The 23,068-nt window shown below is 41.9% G+C and overlaps 2 protein-coding genes across 2 annotated transcripts in view; one reads left to right on the plus strand and one right to left on the minus strand.

The window, feature by feature from the left end:
* The window catches only part of zc4h2 (zinc finger, C4H2 domain containing), a 32,259-nt gene extending 28,166 nt beyond the window's left edge, over window positions 1–4,093 (minus strand). The window contains exons 1-2 of the mRNA XM_084331684.1: window positions 3,942–4,093; window positions 3,067–3,238 (exon numbers count right to left, since the gene is read on the minus strand). Of these exons, the coding sequence (XP_084187810.1) occupies window positions 3,067–3,238; window positions 3,942–3,994 (225 nt within the window). The 5' untranslated portion in view covers window positions 3,995–4,093. The remainder of the gene's footprint in view (window positions 1–3,066; window positions 3,239–3,941) is intronic.
* A 5,644-nt stretch (window positions 4,094–9,737) lies between these two features.
* Window positions 9,738–23,068, plus strand: part of LOC311243219 (moesin-like) — a 92,880-nt gene continuing 79,549 nt past the window's right edge. Inside the window, exons 1-5 of the mRNA XM_084332356.1 lie at window positions 9,738–9,779; window positions 10,044–10,127; window positions 10,721–10,816; window positions 11,033–11,155; window positions 12,585–12,736. Of these exons, the coding sequence (XP_084188482.1) occupies window positions 9,756–9,779; window positions 10,044–10,127; window positions 10,721–10,816; window positions 11,033–11,155; window positions 12,585–12,736 (479 nt within the window). The 5' untranslated portion in view covers window positions 9,738–9,755. The remainder of the gene's footprint in view (window positions 9,780–10,043; window positions 10,128–10,720; window positions 10,817–11,032; window positions 11,156–12,584; window positions 12,737–23,068) is intronic.

Below are 23,068 nucleotides of genomic sequence, written 5' to 3' on the forward strand. Positions count from 1 at the left end.
TCCTACATAAAACATTTCCAGTGTTTCCCCAAGAATTTCTTTCAGACCCGGTGGTACGCACCGGAAAAAAACCTAAACAGTGCAGTCGGCTTCGGTCAGATGGCGAAGCAGGTGGTCTGCAATTTATATTTGCGTTTAAAAATGTTGTTTGCTCACTATATTCAAGACTTAAAACAAAGTGATCACAAGGAGAGGATGACTTGATGAGCTGCATGTATTGCATAAATATAAGCTGTGTAACCTATGACGTAACGTTAGCGCATCATGAACACAGTGTGCATGACTCATTGCTGCACTTTATCTTCCTTGGCTTCCAAAGCCCCGCTTTGTTCTTATGTATTACTGTTTTTACAGTTTGGCTCAGCACCAACAAACGGAGGATGTGCGTTATATATTTTTTCTGAATGTTGGAGAGAAACTTCACCATGACATCATGATGTGGACATTCTGCCACAGGGGGTCCATTTAGCGACATCTTCATGCAGGCTCCCTGGTCCTGAGGTCTGTCTTTATTAGGGCTGACCTTCGAATTTTTTTTGGCAATCGAAGCTTCGGGGCCGAGCTTCGATTTTAATTCGAAGCTTCGAATAAAGAAAATTAATTAATTCATTTTTAATTTTTTTTATCTTATGTTGTGGGACTTGTACAGCACTTTGGTAAACTTTGTTGTTTTTAAATGTGCTCTATAAATAAAGTGGATTGGATTAATGAATTAAGTAGCCCCTTTCGTGACTGTGACGCAGCCAACACAGTGTGATTTAATTCAAGGTGGGTCGCTGTTGTCGTTTGAACAACTTCAGATTTCATGGGAACTACCAATCCCCCTGATCAAGAATGTTTAAGAGGAAAATGAAGTAAGATTTTGATTATTTGAAATATGGCCTGTGTAGACTAAACTATGCACAGAATTATGTCAGTCTACAAGGTCCGGATTCTACATGGTCCGGCAATGTAGACCTTGTAGACTCCACTACAGACCAATTATCAGTGAATGTTCATGCATTTTTAAGAAGGGCTACTTCCACAAAAAAACTAAGAACTCACCAAAACATCTCAGTAGCACCTTATCTAAATGTTCTATTTCATACATGGAGATTCATATTTATTTATGTATTGCATGCATTTCTACATTTTATTTCCTATTTTGTTTATTCATCCCAGTATCTTTCTTTCTTATGTGTGGAATTCTACAAGGCATTTACATTCACATTTTCATTTAGTCATTTAGCTGACGCTTTTATCCAAAGCGACTTACAAGTTCTGTACGACGGGTCATCAGGAAGGATACAACTCCACCCGCATTTCATTGTATACCTGTATGCCGTGACAATTAAAACTCTTGACTTGACTTGACTTGACTCTATCAGCTGAGTAACAATATTCATCAAAGTGTTGCGTGTTACAGTGTAGGTTAGTTTATTAGGACAAGTGCATGACAGTAAGGTTAGTTAGGGTTAGATTTTTTTTATTTTTTTTAAGATAATGGTTGAAGAAGTGAGTCTTTAGTCGACGGCGAAAGATTGGATGGGATTCGGCTGTCCTAACTGGGGTGGGTAGTTCATTCCACCATTGTGGGGCAAGGACTGAGAATAGGCGTGTAGGTGGTGTATATGTGTTTGAGGATGATATCCTTCAAACAGGCAATAGTGATGATATAATTTGGGCAGTGCTGAGCTGGGTTACTTTCCTCCAGTGTATTTGTCCCCCGGCCCCACCCAATGGCCCCATGCACATCCAAATTTTTGAAAAAAGATTTTTTTTTTTTAATACTTCGATTTTCTTTTAATGTTCGAAGCTTATGCCATCGAACGAAGCTTCGAAGCATTTAAGACAGCCCTAGTCTTTATATTACAAATATTAGTCAATGGTGAACCATGACATGAAGGTGTCTTTTATGAGGTGAGGTTTATTCAATGAATTAATATTGCTGTGGATGATAATGTATTTTTCTTATCTATTACCTAATGAAGGAGATAACTGTTGCCAAGGAATGTAAGCTGTTCCCCTTAATCAGTGACATGCAGCCACTCGTTCTGTGCTCATCTAACCCTTCATACTGTAGCTAAAATGGAAGGGGTTTTCTTTAATAGGGGTGTCTGGGGATGAACTGGACATGATAGGGTGCTCTGTGAACTTTCATCTAGGATTATAATTGGTTTGGGTTTAGGTCTTGTGCTCTGCTGCTGATCTGGGTTTAATACTAGGGTCCCATATAGTGAACCTATAGGTCCTGTGCTCTGCTGCTGATTTGGGTTTAATACTAGGGTCCCATATAGTGAACCTATAGGTCCTGTGCTCTGCTGCTGATTTGGGTTTAATACTAGGGTCCCATATAGTGAACCTATATAGGTCCTGTGCTCTGCTGCTGATCTGGGTTCATTGCTAATTGACGACCCGCCACGAAATCTCCTTGTCAACTTTTATCATTGTGCGGTTGATAGTGTGCTGACCTACTGTGTGTCTGTGTGGTTCTCCAGCTGCACAAAGGCAGAGCAAGAGGCTCTACAGAGGGTGGTGAAGGCGGCAGGCAGGATCGTCGGGACCCCTCTACCAAACATCACCTCCGTCTTCACCTCCCGCTGCCTCCACCGCTCCAAGTGTATCATCAAGGACCAGTCTCACCCAGCACATCACCTCTTTCAGCTCCTTCCCTCAGGGAGGAGATACCGGTCCATATATGCCAAGAGTTCAAGATTTAAAAACAGCTTTTTCCCCCAAGCAGTCAGACTGTTAAACGCTCATTGACTGTCCCCTCACGTGCACCATGCACTTACCTGGACTTGATAATCACTGTTACCACTCATCATGCACTTTATTATTTAAAATATTCTGTTATGTACAGTGTTATATGTGTTATGTGTTTCGTGTATGTATATATTGTACTACGGTCTGTGGGAGCTCCCCCGAAATGTCGTTGTATACTGTGCAATGACAATTAAAAGTCTATTCTATTCTATACAATTACAGGAGAAACATGCATGTCAGTGCTCCTCTCCGAGTGTGGTAGCGTCTAAAAGGGTAAAACGAAACAAAAAGCAGTAGTAAAATATAACAGGCAGCACGCACCACGTTGATGTCGGCGTGGATCAGCCGCAGCTCCTCCACGTGAGCCATCTTCTCCTGCAGCAGCAGGTCCATCTCCTGCTTGTACTCCTTCAGGTGCTTCTCCTCAGACTCCAGGGACTCGAACTCCGTCTTCAGACGCGTCTTGATCTTCTGCATCTGGATAGTCTTGTTCCTGATGGAACATTAAGACACAGACTCGTCACCGTCAGGTCAACTTAACTCAATGCATACATTGAGGGGCAACTGCTGATGTCACTAATGTTACTGGAAGGAATGTCTGAATGAATGAATGAATGAAAACTTTATTAACAGATTGCAGAATGGGTACAATACAGTACTCAACACACACAATTGTTTGTCTTGTTTACATCAGGGTCCCCCATTTTCAATTCATAGTGTCTGCAATGTCTGGTTTACAAATGTACAGTTTTCAAACCAAATTTTTAACTGATTACTATTAAATTGTTTGGAAAGGGGGGCGCTACAGCGTTTAACCACCAGTAATTAGCCAGCAAACAAATGCCAGTGTGTTGTCTTGGTAGCTAACCAGTGGGTAACAATGCAATCTCACATCTGGTATACGTTGATGCACATCTGTATCTATTTGCTTGTACCTTTGCTTTCAGGCTATTTCAGGCATCTCTGTATAACTGTATTACCCAATGCACGACTGCAGAGGTTGTTTGTTGTCCACCCTGCCGCCGGCTAGCTAGTCTAGGTGATGTTAGAATAGCAGGGCGCTAGCCGGCTAACAGTAGCTTTGCTCAATAACAAAGCCGAGCCCAGAAGCTATTCTTGGATGGCTAGCGAGACAGACAACACCAGCAGCATCCAGACAATACGTCCTTTCTTCTATTCAATACACGTTGTCTTACCGTATCTCCAAGATATTTTCCAATTTGCACATTATTTCTTGTTCGTCCGCCATGGTTCTGTAAACTTAATTCGTTCAACTGGTTGAGCTCGGTGATCTCCCAGACAGTGAGGCCAGCAGCAGCAGGGTGGTTTGGTTTGGTGGTCGACTCGACTCGCTCATAAAAACACAATAGCTTGCGTGTGCGTGCGTGCGGACAATAACGCACACGCGCAATGGGAAGCAGAGGCTACGTGTACTTCAGTGACCCCGCTGCGTTGGAACATTGTTGCACCAAATACATTAACAAAGTGACACACACTATCAATTATAATAGAGTAGTATACTAAGCCTCCAATTAAAAGAAAGTTATATGTCAGTGTGAATAGCACTACTAGTACTACTATTGATTGATTGAAAATTGTATGATTTGAAAGATTTGCCTCTAGGATGGAACCTAGGTATGTAATTTCATCTTTCCTTGTGACAATATTGTCACCCACTGTAACTGAGAAGCCGTCGGTCTTGCTGAGTTTGTTATTTGAACCGAAGAGAATGGACTCTGTTTTGCCCATGTGTAATGATAGTTTGTTATCAGGAGCCATATGCAGAGTTTGCCTAGTTCTGAGCTGAGGGTTTTTTCAACCTGTAAAACTTGTTCTTGTCAGAGACCAGCAGGACTGAGTCGTCCGCGAACAGGAACAAGTTGCAGTCACAGGCTGACGACATGTAATTTGCATAAATTAGGAACAGTAGCGTTCCTAGTATGCTTCCTTGTGGAACACCACAGCTCACTGGGAGGGGGGGATAGGACGCGTACCGCATGCTTAAAGCCTTTCTCCAACGCGTTCATGTTTCCGCGTCTCTGATTGGCCAGGTCATGTTGTACGCCCAATCGTGGGACCGCAAGTTTCTACACTGGTTAAGCTTAGGCGCTCTTTCGAAGTTGGTTACGGTTAGAGTTGGTCTTAAGAGCATGGCGATAGAACGCCAGGCAGTTTGCAGGCTGTTCGACGCGGAAATGGGCAAAGACACAGCTCGTCACGCGATTGGGCAAACATGTCAGTGGTCAATCAGAGAGCGTCAGTCAGTGGCCAATCAGAGAGCGTCCTGCAGAAATGCGGCTACGGAAAGTATAGACGCGTCTTAGAGCATGGCGATAGAACGCCTGCCCTGATTCCAAACTCTAACTTTAACCAACTTCGAAAGAGTCGCCTAAGCTTAACCAGTGATAAACTAGGCGTTAGGTAGTTTGCAGGCTGTTCGACCCGGAAATAGACGCAGAACTTACCGTCCCATGTCACATGACCTGGCCAATCAGAGCGCAAAACGGGAACCCGGAAACACGGACGCGTTGGAGAAAAGCTACACGCGTACCGTTTACCTCCACCATCTGTTCTCTCCCCTCCAGGTAGGATTGCATCCAGCTCACTGATAGACTATCAAAACCAATTGCTTTTAGCTTATTGATTGATTGATTGATTGATTGAAAAGTTTATTAACAGATTGCAGAATGGGTACAGTACAGTACATCTCAATACATACAATTGTTAAGGGGATGCAGACCAGAGAAAGACTTTCGTCTTGTTTCCACCAGGGTCCCCCATTTTCAATTCATCATAACATATATGACATACATGACATACAGATAGACAGTACTGCTACATCTATACATTTATGACATATCAGATTTGCAAATACAGTACTGTTTGTGATACAAAAGTGTCCAGAAAAGGAGTGTATATACATTTGGCGTAGAAACTGTACATTGGAGGAGGTTGGTGGGGTGGGGTTGGGTGAGGGCTGTACATTGGAGGTGGGGGGGGGGGGGGGGTTGGGTAGGGGACACACACACATTTTACACTGTACATTGGAATATTGACAAAGCCTTACTTGGTCATTTACTGTACAACTAGGTTAGGACATTTGTAGGGGCCAGTTTCGAATTGCAGTCTCACGTAGGTGTTTTTTGAGAGTGTTTTTGAAGGTGGGTAGTGATTCACATTCCTTTACAGCTTTAGGCAGGGCGTTCCACATTGATGTGGCATAATTGCGAAACGTGTTTAGTCCCTTGTTTGAGCCGAATCTGGGTTTTACATGATTTGTGGAGCTCCCTCTGGTGTTGTGATCGTGGTATTCACTGACCTTTGGGAAGTATTTTGACATGTACATGGGTACCTTGGTCGCGTAGTGTATCTTGTAGACCAGGCCCATTGCAAGTTGCTGTACTCTGTCGTCTACTCTAAGCCATCCTAGGTTGTCAAAGTGGGCAGGGGTGAGGTGGGTTCTAGGAGTCAGGTCAAGTAGTAGTCTGACTAGCTTGTTTTGAGATGTTTGTAATTTGTTTTTTAGTGCCTTTGAGGTGCTTTGGTACCATGAGGTGCAAGCATAGTCGTAGTACCCTTGAATGAGTGCTCCTGCTAGAGTCTTCAGGGTATTCTTGTTTACCAGAGAGGAGATCCGGTACAAGAATCGCGTTCGTTGGTTGACTTTTTTTATTACATTGGATGCCATTTTGTCACAGGAAAGATTAGCCTCTAGGATGGAACCCAGGTAGGTAATTTCATCTTTCCTTGTGATAATATTGTCACCCACTGTAACCGAGAAGCCGTCGGTCTTGCTGAGTTTGTTATTTGAACCGAAGAGAATGGACTCTGTTTTGCCCATGTGTAATGATAGTTTGTTGTCGGCGAGCCATATGCAGATTTTGCCTAGTTCCGAGCTGAGGGCTTTTTCAACCTGTAACTTGTTCTTGTCAGAGACCAGCAGGGCTGAGTCGTCCGCAAACAGGAACAAGTTGCAGTCACAAGCTGACGACATGTCATTTGCATAAATTAGGAATAGTAGCGGTCCTAGTATGCTTCCTTGTGGAACACCACAGCTCACTGTGAGGGGGGGGGATAGGGTACCGTTTACTTCCACCATCTGTTCCCTCCCCTCCAGGTAGGATTGTATCCAGCTCACTGATAAACTATCAAAACCAATTGCTTTTAGCTTGTCAATCAGAATGGTGTGATTGACAGTGTCGAAGGCCTTTTGTAGGTCCAGCATGACCATGCCGCAGTATTTGCCCGCGTCCACCTCTTGTTTGATGTGGTCGTTCAAGTAGAGAAGGCATGTGTCAGTGGAGTGGGATGTTCTGAAGCCAGATTGGAATTCGTAGATTAGATTTTTTTCCGCGAGGTACTTTTCGATCTGTTCGTATACTATTTTTTCCATGACTTTCGAGATGGATGTAAGGATAGAAACAGGGCGGTAGTTACCCGGGTCTAATTTGCTGCCCTTTTTGTGCAGGGGTGTTACTCTCGCAATTTTGAAGTCCTTGGGGACGTGTCCCTGTTTTATGGAGAGGTTTATTATGTGTGTGATGACTGGGGTGATGGCTGCTGCTGAGTCTCTGAGGAATTTGGAGGGGATGTTGTCATGGCCAGTGGCCTTGTTTGGTTGGAGGGCGCTCAGTTTTTTGAGTACCTCATCTGTAGTTACTATTTCCAGTTTGAAGTCGTCTTTGTGGACGCCTAGGTTCATGTAGTATGCTACTATGTGTTCTACCCCATACTGCCCTGAGTGGGAGGGTAGTTTGTTTACCAGTGTTGTGGCTATGTTTGTGAAGAAAGTGTTTAAGTAATTGGCTACATCCAGCTTGTCTGTGATGAGCGTGTTGTCCGTCTTTATGTTTATGTTTGAGAACCTGGTTTTGAGTTTTTTACTGCAGCCTAGTTGATTGTTGAGTAATTTCCAAAGTTCACATGGTTTATTTTTGTTTTCCTCGGTTTTGTCATTGATGAAATTTTTTTTAGCAGTTTTGATCATGGAGTTTACGTCATTTCTTAGTCTGTTTCTTATCAATGGTGTGATTGACAGTGTCGAAGGCCTCTTGTAGGTCCAGCATGACCATGCCGCAGTATTTGCCCGCGTCCACCTCTTGTTTGATGTGGTCGTTTAAATAGAGAAGGCATGTTGGTACATTGTTGCACCAAATACATTAACAAAAGTGACACACTATTAGTATCTATTACACTGTAATAGAGTAGTATACTATCCAATTGTTGTAATTACATTAAGTACGAGTATGCACTATTAAGCCACCAATTCAAATAAATAGTGATACTACAACTACTATTATTATTACTACTATGCTGTTGCTGATACTACTATACTATTACTGCTGCTGCTGCTACTACTACTGCTGCTACTACTACTATACTACTACAGTACTACTACTGTTACTACTACTATACTACTAATACTATTATTACTACTACTACTACTACTACTACTACTACTACTACTACAACTATCAACAACAATAATAATAATAATAATAATAATAATAATAATAATAATAATAATAATAATAATAATAATAATAATAATAATAATAATAATAATAATAATAATAATAATAATAATAATAATGACAAAGAAGATGCATTAACCCTTTCAGGTGTACCGGTACATGATATGAGATTATAATTCTGAAACCTGAACCTGGCTACTGGTCATTGAAAGCCATAGTCTGGTATTCTGAGAATATTTAACTTTCAAAACAATGTACAACCAAAGGGGCTAACAAGAAAACAACCACAAAGACAGTATTTAAATTAAGTCATTCAAAATATCAAAACCCATGCAAAAAATATACACGTTTATTAACCAGCAAAACCAGGAAAACAAACTAAAATTCCTCCCCCACTCGCCAGATGAAATGAAATGGATCAACACAGAAATTAATAAATAAAAATGTATCATGATATTGGCCTAAATGATCTATTAGTCTATCATTTGTGAAGGAGTTTAGATTAGAACAGGATTATAGTGAGGTCTGTTAAATTGGTTTTAGCATCGTCACTTGTAGCTATAATTGGGAGGGACAAGTGTTGCTGCAGGGGCCTATCCTGAACTGGATTCCTGTATGCATAAAGCTTCTCAGAATAGCAAGACTGATCTAGGATCAGTATTCAACTCACACTGGCATATAATGTAAGATACAATCTGGTCTCAGGTCAGAACTCCTATTCCGAGAAACACATGTTGGTTCCATAGTTTGCCATTGGATTAGCCATGAGAAAGTCTTGAGAACAATACAATGGCCCATTTTAATTCAGTCTAATCCCAGTAGGTATTGCAAGCACTTTCATATGACTCCGTGGGGAAAAGGCCACAGTGAATGAGCACCTCTCTAAGGAAGAAATTCCAAAACCTACACATACAAATGTCTACTGTAAGTAGCGACTTTTCAATGTATTGCTGTGTCTTTATCTTCACTGTCTTGACATTATGAGTTTGAACATTGGAGTTACAGCTATGGATGTTTTTCTTCCTCTGCATTTGATGTGAGAAAAGCTTGTATTTTTCCTGTAGATCATAGAGAAATGTGTAGGGGGGGAAAGTAGGCTATGCTAAGTTTAGAGCGGTTTCAGCTTTGTTCCATTATAGTTCCACAATTTATCCAAGATCGATTAACATTGTAGCTATTTTACTTATTACTACTGTTTTATTTTCTTGTTATACTATATGTTATGCACCTACTCTAAATCTACAATTTATGAGGAACGGGGACACAATCTCTCTGCCATTTAATATCTCAGATTTCATAACACAATCTTCGTTTGCGACATAATCGTTACCCTATGCTGCTACACTGGAAACTTGTCTGGTACCTTTATGTACAATATTAACATGCATGGGCCTCATCACTTGACCCTGATCTATTCTAGTTACTGCTTTGGCATCATGGAATGCACCCCAATGTTCTCAGATTTTTTACAACTCTAAACTACATTTTGTGGGCTTCGTGTTTTGATTGTAGTCCTCACCAACCACTTGTGATTGGATGCTCCTGGTTGAACAAAAGAATGTAAGAAGCATGTTGTATTTCTGCTTTTGGACCTTTACCTATCAAAGAACCAGACAATTGTGTATCATCTGTCTATCATCTAAAAAAAAAAAAAAATCAACCGAATGACTAGAAAATTGTTAGTGAATTCTCTTATCCTGTTTGTTGATCTGCATGGCACGTTGTTAACCTCCTTCACAGAATCGCAAGAGACCTTGAGAAATGAAATGTGGCACTCCTCTCTTCTCTCCCCCTGTATCTTTCTATGAATGCTCTCTCTGGCAGATCAATGTTCGAGTCACCACCATGGACGCTGAGCTGGAGTTTGCCATCCAGCCCAGCACGACTGGCAAACAGCTCTTTGACCAGGTACCCTGTACAAACCACCTGTAGGCATTCATACATACAGACAGAAAAACAGGCTGATATATATACATTGTAATTATTATCATTGTTTTTCAAGACAGTTTTACAAAACAAAACAAAAAACAAGACAAACAAGGATAATGACAGAACATCAAAATGATAGCAAGCAACCTATCTTGCCCACAAACCACACACACAGCAATGGGAGCCAAGCAGTTATGCTTCTCCTCCATCTTCCCCAGTCAGTACTGCAAGCAGAGGAACAGAAGGGAATATCACATATATATACATACCTGCATATACTCCTTTTTATATATCTGTATAGATAGGCTACTATATCTATATGTACATATCCCTTACTCTTACTATACGCTGCCGGCCAGTATGACTTACTACCATAGTGTCTTTATACCTGTATCACTGTACATATTAATACTACAACTCTACATACATCTGATTAGCACTATTCCCAATGAGCATAGTTTTCATACCTATGACAAGTTTTATTATTATATGAGGTATTGTGTATACATAGACAGTAGAGGTCGAGTAGGTGATGTATATCACGTTCACACAGGAAGTTATTGTATGTCCAGATAGTGAAGACAATCGGGCTGAGGGAGACCTGGTTCTTCGGTCTCCAGTATCAGGACAGCAAAGGCTTCTCCACCTGGTTAAAACTCAACAAGAGGGTGAGTAGAAACGACAGTTAAAACGTGTCTCACTTTGACATAATCACCCCCCCCCCCCCCCCCCCGATGTTTTAATTGGTCGCAGATGGGACCGATTCACATACGCAATAATGGTTATGATTGTATTGAGCTAAATGTCATCACCGCGTCCTGCTGTGGGTAATCATTGTCCCCCCTCTGTCCCCTTGCCTCCCCGCTGTGGTGCTGTTCTCCCAGGTGACTGCGCAGGACGTGAAGAGGGAGAACCCCTTGCTCATTAAATTCAGGGCCAAGTTTTACCCCGAGGACGTGGCCGACGAGCTGATCCAGGAGGCGACCCAGCGCCTCTTCTTCCTCCAGGTTAGAGACGAGGAGCGTGGTAACGTCGCGTGCAGAGAGATATATGCAGACTCAACCACAGGCCGACCTCCCACGCATTTTATGTGCATCTTCTTCTGCAGAACACATAGAACATTCACAGATCTACGCAGATTCACAGATTCATTTTTTTTTATCCACTTTTTCTCCCATTTTCTATATTTTCTCCCATCCCAATTTCGTATCATCCAATTCAACCCCTCCCCTGTCACGAACGCTGTTTCTTGCCTCCCACAAGCCGGCTGCAATGTGGACTAAGTCATACATAGCACAAGTCCCCTCCGGTACTTGAGGTAACAGCAGTCGCATCTTTTCACCTGCGCAGCTCGATCTCTCAGTGGCGAGGAGTAACGCGTGGGAGGCTCACGCTGCCCCTGACACTTCCTGATTCTACTGCGCAGGCGCACCAACCGACCTGTAGGAGTCGCTGTTCACAACGCCCGATCCCCACCCATCAGTTTCCCACCCCCTAATACGGCCAATGTGTATTAGTACGGACGACCAGCTAAACTGAAAGCAATGTGGAGCGCTGGGATCGAACAGGCGATCCCAGCGTCTCCGCATTCGTGGCGAACGCCTTGCCCACTACGCCACGTAGCCGCCACCACAGATTCATTTATTTTATGATGAATTGAAAATGGGGGACCCTGATGTAAACAAGACGAAAGTCTTTCTCTGGTCTGCATCCCCTTAAAAATTGTATGTATTGAGCTATACTGTACTGTACCCATTCTGCAATCTGTTAATAAAGTTTTCAACCAATCAATCAACCAAACGCGTAGGTCTACCATTGCAGACACACATAGACCTGTCACCTGACCTACATACACCCACCCCCGTTTCGGGTCTGTGATGATTGCACGCCAACAAGGTTGGAAGAGGTTGTGTATTCACTCATCCAACCTTGTTGGCGTGCATCACAGACCCGAAAGGGGCTAACCCACCCACACACAATGTGCCAGAAACAAAACCGAAACAAGCGTTTCAGGGAAGGTTGGAGTGAAATACCCTGCAGTGAAAACCACTCTGACACACACAGTTACACACGTATCCCTACAGTCATACTACACAAAATGTGTACGAGCGCAAACTCCACTTCTCTACAGGGTCAGTTAGTAGCCTACCCCCCCCCCCCCACACACACACACACTAGGAATGTCAATTTTATATAATTTTTTTATTTTATTATAATGTGATTAAAGACTATTTATTATTATTATTATTATTGTTATTGATGAGTATTTTTTTTTTATGTTCACTTTTGACTATGTTTTTAGTATCAGTTTTTACTACTTGACTGAGAGATTCAGAGATCCCATGCCCTGTATACCTATACCTGAGCAAATGGCAAATAGTCTTTAAACTTGAATAAAGTCAAACTTGACAACGTGCACTTTCCATGTTGACGTAGGTCAAAGAGAGCATCCTGAACGATGACATCTACTGTCCACCGGAGACCGCGGTGCTGTTGGCCTCCTACACCATCCAGACCAAACACGGCGACTACAGGAAAGACTACCACGTGCCAGGATACCTCACCAGGGAAAAGCTACTGCCACAGAGGTGTGTCACTCACTCCACCGCCATGACACTGCAGAGTAAACCGTAGACCAGAGGTTGTCAACCTTCTTTCACGTCAAGGGCCCCCAAATTTGTGTACGATTTCTACCCCCCTCCCATCTGATAAATGGTAAATGGACTGCATTTAGCTTTTATCCAAAGTGCTTTACAACTTATGCCTCACATTCACCCATTCACTCACACATTCACACACTGACAGTGGAGGTGACTATGCAAGGTGCCACCCTGCTCAGTTAGGGGCAGTTAGTCTTGTTTAAGGACACTTTGACATGCTGCCGGGAGGGCCCTTCAGATTACCAGACGACCGCTCTACCTCCTGAGCCACTGTTGCCCCATAAGATTTATGTTGGTAAATGTGATTTACATTTACATTTAGTCATTTTGCTGATGCTTTTATCTAAAGGGACTCCCAGATTGTTAACAACAAGTCAGCAGGAGGTACTACATCTCTTGCAGCTAAGGGTATAAGTGGTATTGTTCGTCTAGACTAGCAGTGTCGAACTTGAGTGCTATACACTCTGAGTGCATAGTAGTAGACATACTAGCATAGGTAGTAGTATAGGGATAGTAACATAGTAAATAGTAGTATAGACATATTAACATGATAGGTAGTAGGGGTAACATAGTACATACATAATAGTAAAAGTAAGGTTATTTTCTTTTATTGTTTATTATTGATTGAATATGTGTGTTTTTAGTCGACTGTGGTGGGAAGTTCGTTCCACCATTGTGGAGCCAGGACTGAGAATAAGTCAAGCACTCTGATGAAGTCCAGGGATTAAGCATTCTCTATCGCTGAGATATAAGTGTAGAAAGTGATCAAAATAGTCACTTTTCTCGTCGACTTAATGTCTAAGCCGGGGGTCCTGAAAGTTTTTATGACAAGGGCAAATTTTGGGATCCAACGTTGGAGATGTGTCCAACTGAACACATCTCACAAGTCATACACGACTCACAAGATCATCATCAAACCTTTATTTAACCAGGAATAAAAACCTATTGAGACCGAGGTCTCTTTTTCTCTTGGCCAAGAAGGCAAGCACGAATTGTGACAATACATATACATAACAAAGCACGATACACATACAGTAGACTACCATACAACCAACATTTTAAATGAAAAATAAAATTCAGCTCAATAAAATACAAGCACAATAAAACAGTAACAATCAACCTGTAGAAAAGTGCTACACATCAAAGCCAGAGCAGCAGGTGGAAAGGTTTTCAGAATTTTTTGTTTGAAGCAATACAAACGGGGAGGCCAATTTGAGACGTGTCTGGAGGTAATTCCAGGACCAAGGACCAAAATAAAATAGGCTTCTTTTACTTGCCTCAGTCCACACGGGCGGTATTTTAAAGTGCATCCAGGTGCTGGATCTGAGATTAAGGGAGTTTTGAACTAATTCAAGCTTGGAACTATTTTTGATTTGATTTGATTTTATTAGGGATCCCCATTAGCTGGTGCGATAGCAACCAGCTAGTCTTCCTGGGGTCCACACACAAAAAAAACACAAAAACAATCACTATTGCAAAAAACTAAATTATTAAAAGTCAGTACACACAATGCATAATGAACCTACTGTAACAATTAATATAGCTAAAATTACATTAGCGTAAAACAAAAACAAAAAATTACTTTACAGTGTTAAAAACAATTTAAAAACAATTTAAGATTCTTTTTAAAAGTGAATCTACTGTAAATGCAGCAGAGGTTCCGAGGCAGGCCATTCCACAGAGTTAATGCTCTAAAAATAAAAGATCTCCCCAGAGCGCTGGTTCTAGGACCTGGCAATTCAAGCTGCCCACTACTGGAACCTCTAGTGTAATGCTCGTGCACAGTATTACTAAAAACAATCTGATTATGTATAAAAACAGGAGTCTTACTGCTCATGACCAACTTGAACAGCACAAGTATATTAAAAGACAATCTATTTTCAACGTTAAGCCAAGAGAGGCGGGCATGCATACGGCTCACATTAGACCTTAGTGAGCAGCCCAGTACCAACCGTGCTGCCCTGTTCTGGACCACCTGGAGCTTCCTGAGGTCACCACTGGCAGCAGATGACCACATCGCAGAGCAATAGTCAAGATGACATAAAACTAAACTTTGCACTATCTGACATAAAAGGGGACGGGCAACAAAAGAAGCACATTTCCTGGAAATACCAATTGCTCTTCCCATTTTTAAAACAATATAATTAATATGCTGAGACCAAGACAGAGTGCAATCCAGCATCACTCCAAGGAGTTTAGTACTTTCAACTTGTTGAACTGCTGAATTACACAAGTTTAAATGAAGCTTTGGATTTGTAGATAACCTGTGCCTTGTTCCCAGCACAATACATTTAGTCTTGGAGATATTAAGGACAAGTCTATTACATACTACCCAGTCATGCACAACTTTAAGTTCTCTACTCAAAACTTCATTAAGTACATTGCATGATGGTGCCGCGTAATACAATGTTGAATCATCTGCATAAAGAACTGTTGTAGCACATTTGGTAGCCCAAGATAGGTCATTCGTAAATACAGAGAAGAGCAAAGGTCCTAGGCAACTTCCTTGCGGCACGCCACACTCTAGACCTCTGCTACTGGACAGGCTGCCATTTAGATACACCTTCTGTGATCTAGAGGACAAATAACTGATGTACCATGGAAGTTTACCAAGAACAGCCTTGTATATGAAAACACACCTGATGCCTAGTTGTCGTGCAACCAATAGCCTAGCAAGCTTTCAACATGCTGTCATTCCTAACTTGACAGTTTTACCTTCTTAAAAGCAAAGTATCATGTGATGTTGTTGGTTGGTTTAAAACTGTATTGGAACCAGATCAAATACAACCCATGCATTTACACCTTAACAACTCATCGCAGGCTGCCAGAGACGCTTTGACCCGTGGGCCAGGATGCCTGGTCTGAGTGCATGGAATAGTGAACTAGTAGACCTTCCTGGAACACCATCGATGACCCTTGAGGGAGCCTAGACCCTATGTTGAGAAGCACTGCTGTACACCATATAATTCAGGCTACGTTCACACTGCAAGCCTTAGCGCAAAATTCTGATCTATTGCTCAGATCTGATTTATTTTTGTTTGGCTGTTCACAGTATTTAGAAAATGCGGCCTAGATCTGATTCCAGTGCGAACTGGTCACACTCCTGAACTGACCCGCGTCCACTGCACCAATGAACAATAATGAAGGTGGTGGACGTACAGTAAACATGAAGGACACTGAAGTCACAGTTTATGGTTTAATTTATAGGTTGATGTGCAGTGGAGGCCAGCTCATTTGTATGCAGATGATAATGGGGGTGAGGGGGAGGTGAAAGAGAGCCATTTCTTCTTTCAATATCCTTTCAAACACAGACCAGTTATGATGTGTCCCCTCAAGTATTGCTTGTATAGAAGTATCACCACAAATACTTAGTAAACATCTACTACTAGGTAAACACCTCACTGTCCCTCTACTGACCACCTCCCTCACAGCTGTCGTCCATGTTTGTATTCACAGAGTGACTCATGCCAGCACAGAATTGTGTTGAATGTCAGCCTGGAGTGATGTAGAAGTCGCATGAATTCTGACATGTCTGTTCAGATTGAGGTCACATTGCAAAATAATCTGATTTGTATCTGATTTAGAACCATGAAGGTGGTCCAAATCAGAATTGAAAAGATGAGATCCCATGTGATTTGTGCTCGTCATACTGTCATGAAAGGATCTGATCTGAGATCTGCTCACTTCACCTCCTGCAAGTCATCTCAGACAAGTAATTTCTTGTCTTTTTTTTACATTGTGTGGTTTGTGTGTTTCAGTACGTTAGACCCCCACCTGACCTTTGAATCCCACATTAAGCACCTGTGCAAAACCTCATTCTTCCACCTTAGAAATATAGCCAGACTCCGTGCACACTCACCCTGCCAAATGTGGAAAAACTCATTCACGCCTTTGTCTCCTCAAGGCTTGACTACTGCAACACACTGCTCATCGGGATCCCTAGCAAGAGCATCCAGAAGCTCCAGTACATTCAGAACTGTGCTGCTAGGATCCTGATGAGAGTGTGGAAATATGAACACATCACACCCAGACTCCACTCCCTACACTGGCTCCCCGTGTCCTTCAGGCTTGAATACAAGGTCTCCCTCCTCACCCATCAGTGTATCCACAGCAACGCCCCCTCCTATCTAAAGGAGCTCATCGCTCCCCCGACCTCCACCCGCTCCCTCCGCTCTGGATACTCAAACACACTCAAACCCATACACAAAACGAACCTCCGCACAATGGGCGACCGGGCCTTCTGCTCAGCTGCTCCTCGGCTGTGGAATGCCCTCCTCAACCATCTAAGAGCACCACAGTCCGTTGAGGCTTTTAAAAGGGGACTAAAAACATTTATTTTAACAAGGCATTTGCCTAAATGGACTGACTGATGCCTTGTGTGTTTAAAAAAAAAATTATCTGAATGTTTCTTCCATTTCATTTGTTGTTTTATTCATTTGAATTGTTTTTATAAATTGTTTTTGTTAATCTGTATCTCCTTTCATGTAGCACTTTGAGATTGTCACAATATAAAGTGCGTTACAAATTTATTATTATTATTATTATTATTATTATTATTATTATTATTATTATTATTATTATTATTATTATTATTATCCACATCGGTCTGAATATACCTGCATATATTCCTGTTTACATACTTGTACTATATCTATATCTGTATATGTGACCAAGTCCAGCGTTTGTGCCGACATGTCTCTATTTTCATTTTCCAAAATTTTCTAGATTGTGAAAGTACAGAATGTAAGCTTTCAAATGATGTGTCATACTTTGAAATCTGAGAATGTTTTGAATATCATATATTCACACTTCAGCTAGTTTGGGGGGGGGGGGGACAACTACCCTCACCTGAATGCGTCCATCGTTAACGTTAATGACTCTCTCTGTGTGAATGCCTTTACCTGGCTCAGTGAATCTGAATCCCAACGCGCAGCTCTATTCAGATGCAAAAATTAACCCAGCCCCCACCTCTCCTCTGTGGAGAGGACAAACTGTTTCAAAACAGCCTTTTTTAAACACAGAATTCTTACAATTAGAGTTATTATATCTGTTCGCTGTTATACTAAATATGTTCTTCAACTCTCGAACTGTAGGTGTCATTTCACCCTCGCGATTTGTAGGCATCATCACCAGACTGGGTCACATATATGCCTTACCTATACTCTTACTAGTTATACCGCTAGCTGGTATGGCTTGCTACCATTGTGTATTTATACCTGTATCACTGTACATAATGATACTATAATACTGTACATACATCTGATTAGCATTATTACTCAGTAGTACTCATTTATATATATATACTAGATCACTTGTACATTGTACTATTGCACTTTACTGTTACATTTGCACTCTGGTTAGATGCCCACTTATTTTCGTTGTACTGTAGTTGTGCTGTATAATGACAATACATTTTAATCTTATCTAATCTAATGTCATTATAAAAAAATATACCTATACTACTACTGTACCTACTATGCTAATATGTCAATACTACTATCTACTATGCTAATATGTCTATAATACTATGCACTCAATTAGTGTAGCACTCAAGTTTGGCACTGCTAGAAAACAATTACCCTTAGCCGCCAGAGTTGTAGGCTACCCCTCCTGCTGACTTGTTGTACTCAATTTGTAAGTTGCTAAATTACTAAATGTAAATGTTAATGTGCTGTCACCACTGATGTAGGTCTCTATTCTGCAGATGGGAGTTTTACGTTTTCACTTGAGCGATGATTCTAAACCTTATTACAGGTATCTAAACATGGTAAATAGGAGCAGGCGTGTAAAAAGTACCCAGAAATTATACTTATGTGAAAGTATGGGTACCGTCTCAAAATCTTAATCAAGTAAAAGTCAGAGTCTGTATGTCGTGTGTATATCTGTATGTTGTGTGTGTCATATATGTTATGATTAATTGAAAATGGGGGACCCTGATGTAAACAAGACGAAAGTCTTTCTCTGGTCTGCATCCCCTTAACAATTGTATTGAGCTGTACTGTACTGTACCCATTCTGCAATCTGTTAATAAACTTTTCAATCAATCAATCAATCAAGTATCTGGCTAAAAACGCACTTGAGTAAAAGTAAAAAAGTTTCGATCTTTTTTAATTCCGGGGCAATGAAATGTTCCGTTTCATCACTCGTACTATCGTTTGTGGCCATCTTCTGTAGCTTGTCACTCTGACTGTCTATTCTTCTGATAGCAGGTGTTTAATCAAAGATCCTCGCTTTCTAGTTTTGCACAAGGACCAATCAGCATGGGTATGGGCGGGTTCATTTTCCATTGATGGGGATTTGATTGGCTGTTTTTAAATAAAGTGCGGCCGCAGGATTAATAACGTTAACGTTAGTTCGGCCAGAGAAACAAATATACTAATTAAAATCGTCTGCATTTTAAATGTAAGGAGTAAAAATTTAGTTTTTTTTCTCTGAACTGTAATTGAGTAAAAGTACAAGTATACAAACCTAATAATACTTGAGTAAAGTACAAATCCCCCAAAACAGTACTTAAGTATTGTAACAATTACTCAAGTACTTTACACCCCTGAATAGGAGTGTGGTGTATTTTTCTCACGTAGTTGATGAAGACAGTTGAGTACTTTCAGGTGATGTATTACACTCACCAGGGTTCCCGCAGGGTTTTAAAACGTCTTAGAAAGTCTCCAAAATGTATTGGATTAGGAAGTTACTTCTATGTTGTGATAACTTCTCTGTACCTCATTTAAATGTGTTATTGGGAAATGTCCACGTTGTAAAGTAAGCAGTACGGTAATAGGCTATCAGTTCCCCCCCCCAACAATTCATATGGAATTACTTTCCATATGATTTTTTCTTTCCTTCATACTTTTTTGCCAGTATGGCCGTGAAATAGGTATTCAATTCTATTCAAAGTTGTCTTTAAAAAAAGTCTTATATAGTCTTACATTTAACTTCTGCAGGAACCCTGACTCACACTTCAAGTGATTGCAATGCTTTTCTTTAGTGATCGTGGTCCCCCATGGTTGTCACAGAAAAGCTAGTCGTGGGTTGTTTGTTTCTCTACGTGCCGGAGGAGATTGGGAAAAACCCAGTGAGCCATTTACTGTAAATCACACCTTTGCAACTTCCTCTTTCAACCGAGATGTATAAACTGGAAACAACTAGCAAGGGAGAAATATTCAGCTGCTCTTGGAGGCCGATGGATGTTCTAAAAATAATGTTCTTTATTCATATAATTGAAACCAACGTGTTTCAGCAACATGTCTTCATTCAGGGTTACAACAAAGCTTGGTATCACAAAACTACTTTTAACGTAGATGGAACCTCGTCATTTCAAGCTCACGTGATTGTGATGTGACAAATTCCTGTATGTTTGTTGCATTTGGTGTACCGGATCTCCTCTCTGGTAAACAAGAATACCCTGAAGACTCTAGCAGGAGCACTCATTCAAGGGTACTACGACTATGCTTGCACCTCATGGTACCAAAGCACCTCAAAGGCACTAAAAAACAAATTACAAACATCTCAAAACAAGCTAGTCAGACTACTACTTGACCTGACTCCTAGAACCCACCTCACCCCTGCCCACTTTGACAACCTAGGATGGCTTAGAGTAGACGACAGAGTACAGCAACTTGCAATGGGCCTGGTCTACAAGATACACTACGCGACCAAGGTACCCATGTACATGTCAAAATACTTCCCAAAGGTCAGTGAATACCACGATCACAACACCAGAGGGAGCTCCACAAATCATGTAAAACCCAGATTCGGCTCAAACAAGGGACTAAACACGTTTCGCAATTATGCCACATCAATGTGGAACGCCCTGCCTAAAGCTGTAAAGGAATGTGAATCACTACCCACCTTCAAAAACACTCTAAAAAAACACCTACGTGAGACTGCAATTCGAAACTGGCCCCTACAAATGTCCTAACCTAGTTGTACAGTAAATGACCAAGTAAGGCTTTGTCAATATTCCAATGTACAGTGTAAAATGGGTGTGTGTCCCCTTCCCAACCCCCCCCCCCCCACCTCCAATGTACAGCCCTCACCCAACCCACCCAACCCCACCCCACCCAACCAACCTCCTCCAATGTACAGTTTCTATGCCAAATGTATATACACTCCTTTTCTGGACACTTTTGTATCACAAACAGTACTGTATTTGCAAATCTGATATGTCATAAATGTATAGATGTAGCAGTACTGTCTATCTGTATGTCATGTATGTCATATATGTTATGATGAATTGAAAATGGGGGACCCTGATGTAAACAAGACGAAAGTCTTTCTCTCGTCTGCATCCCCTTAACAATTGTATGTATTGAGCTGTACTGTACTGTACCCATTCTGCAATCTGTTAATAAACTTTTCAATCAATCAATCAAGCGATTGTCTCTGACTGTTGTGAAGGGCCAGATTAAACCGAATATATATTTATTTATATATATATATTTAATTGTATTTGTATATTCTCTAATATTCCCTGATATCCCTTGTATATTCCTTGTACAATATGCATTGAATATCCATTCTAGCCTACTGAACATCCCATAATAGTCTCCATTCTACTATTGGTCGAGACCTTGGTGCCAGGCTGCCATACCCCCAGACCCAGTTCAAACGTACCGCTCAACATGTATGAACAAGTCCTAGTTCCGCGTAGGAATCTGGCTACCGCACCACTAATGGGACTATTTGTTCATAGTGCGTATATATACTGCGCTACTAAAGTAGGACTTTCTTTTCAGTCCAGTTTCTTACCCTCCAATAGAGTCACAGACGTAAAGCCTCCCCGCGACGCCACGTGTGGGAGTAAGGCCAAGTTCGCCTACCATCGGTATTGAGACATCGTGTATATTAATATTTGAATAGTCATATTTGGCACTATATCGTCGAGTTGGACGTAGTCTATTAAGCTAATAATAGTCTGTTAATATATAGTGCTTCGTGCGGTGAGAATACTACCGTAGTCAGTACCCCATCGTTTCGGGCAGAGAACTGGCTGCTTATCCAGGGTGGTTGACCCCACGTGAAGCTGCACCCGAGGAGCCCCAGAGCCGACGAGCGAGTGGACCTGTATACCGGATTATTCTACCGACGACAGCCCGCCTTCCCAGGCACGGATTATGCTTTGTATACGTTGATTATTCCATGGATAAAGACCCCCGACACTGCCGTGTGTTGGAACCCCCCCCCCTGGAGAGGACGCAAGGTGAGGAGACGCTCTGCAAGACGAGGTCGCTTCACGTCTCTCCTCCGTGGACCGGAGGACGCCGGCCCACAAAGAGTCCATCTGCTTTCATCTGTGGTCCAAGGATCGCCGGCGCATTGAACGGCACTACAGTGGGTTCACCTGGGATACCCTTGGCCGGATGAGGCAGCCGGATTCTACCCCCCCCCCCCTTCCTACTCCTGTCGGCTTACAAGCGACCGGATTAACCCCCCCCTAGTGTGTCCAGTCTATAATCATTAAAGTATCATTGCTGTTATTCCTTAAACTATTCCAGGTCGTATATGTACCACCTGCGCCTTCAGAGATTGGACATTCTCTATTGATATACCGACGAATACTCTTGCCATAAAAGTGCATACTAATTTCCATTCATAAATGTGATTGATTTGATTAAGTGCTTGCTCTACACACCATCGCTGTGTAGAAATAAAGACCTATTTCTAATTCGTACATTTGTGTTGGATCCGTTTCATCTACGTGACAGTGTTCATCATAATATATTTATGCCGAGTACTGGGTGGCCGAATATTAAGTACAAAGGTAGTGGTAGTAAGTATCATATCTAGTAATACAGTCAGGGAATTGTACCCCTCAGTTACAATTGGTCCTTCGAACCGGATGGTAATTAGTGTAATATTAATATAGTGTTATTAATATTGAAATGGCCTATGATGAACACTCCACGAAACGATCCTCCTAACCAACACCCGCAGCGCGAACGACGGCTCCCTCAGTACTTAGAGGCTTACGCTGTCAGTCAACAACCTAGTCTTCTACTAACAGTAAACGCGGTAAAACTAGAAAGTAAAAGTATGTCTAACCCCAACGCCCAGACTACCCCGACCATAGAGGCCCCTACGGGTTCTAATGTAACTGACCAAGTTCACGGTGGGGACCAGTGGGAACCAGACATGACTTCACACCCCGCCAGTACTGAAGAAGTAGTCCCCGATGAGTCCCGGGAGGAATACAACGCCACCGAGAGAGAACTCGGCACGGAAGAAGACGGGGAGAGCACCGTGGAGATAGAGCTCCAAGGC

This window comes from Notolepis coatsorum (assembly GCF_963971535.1).
Source record: "Notolepis coatsorum genome assembly, chromosome: 16".
NCBI lineage: Eukaryota > Metazoa > Chordata > Actinopteri > Aulopiformes > Paralepididae > Notolepis > Notolepis coatsorum.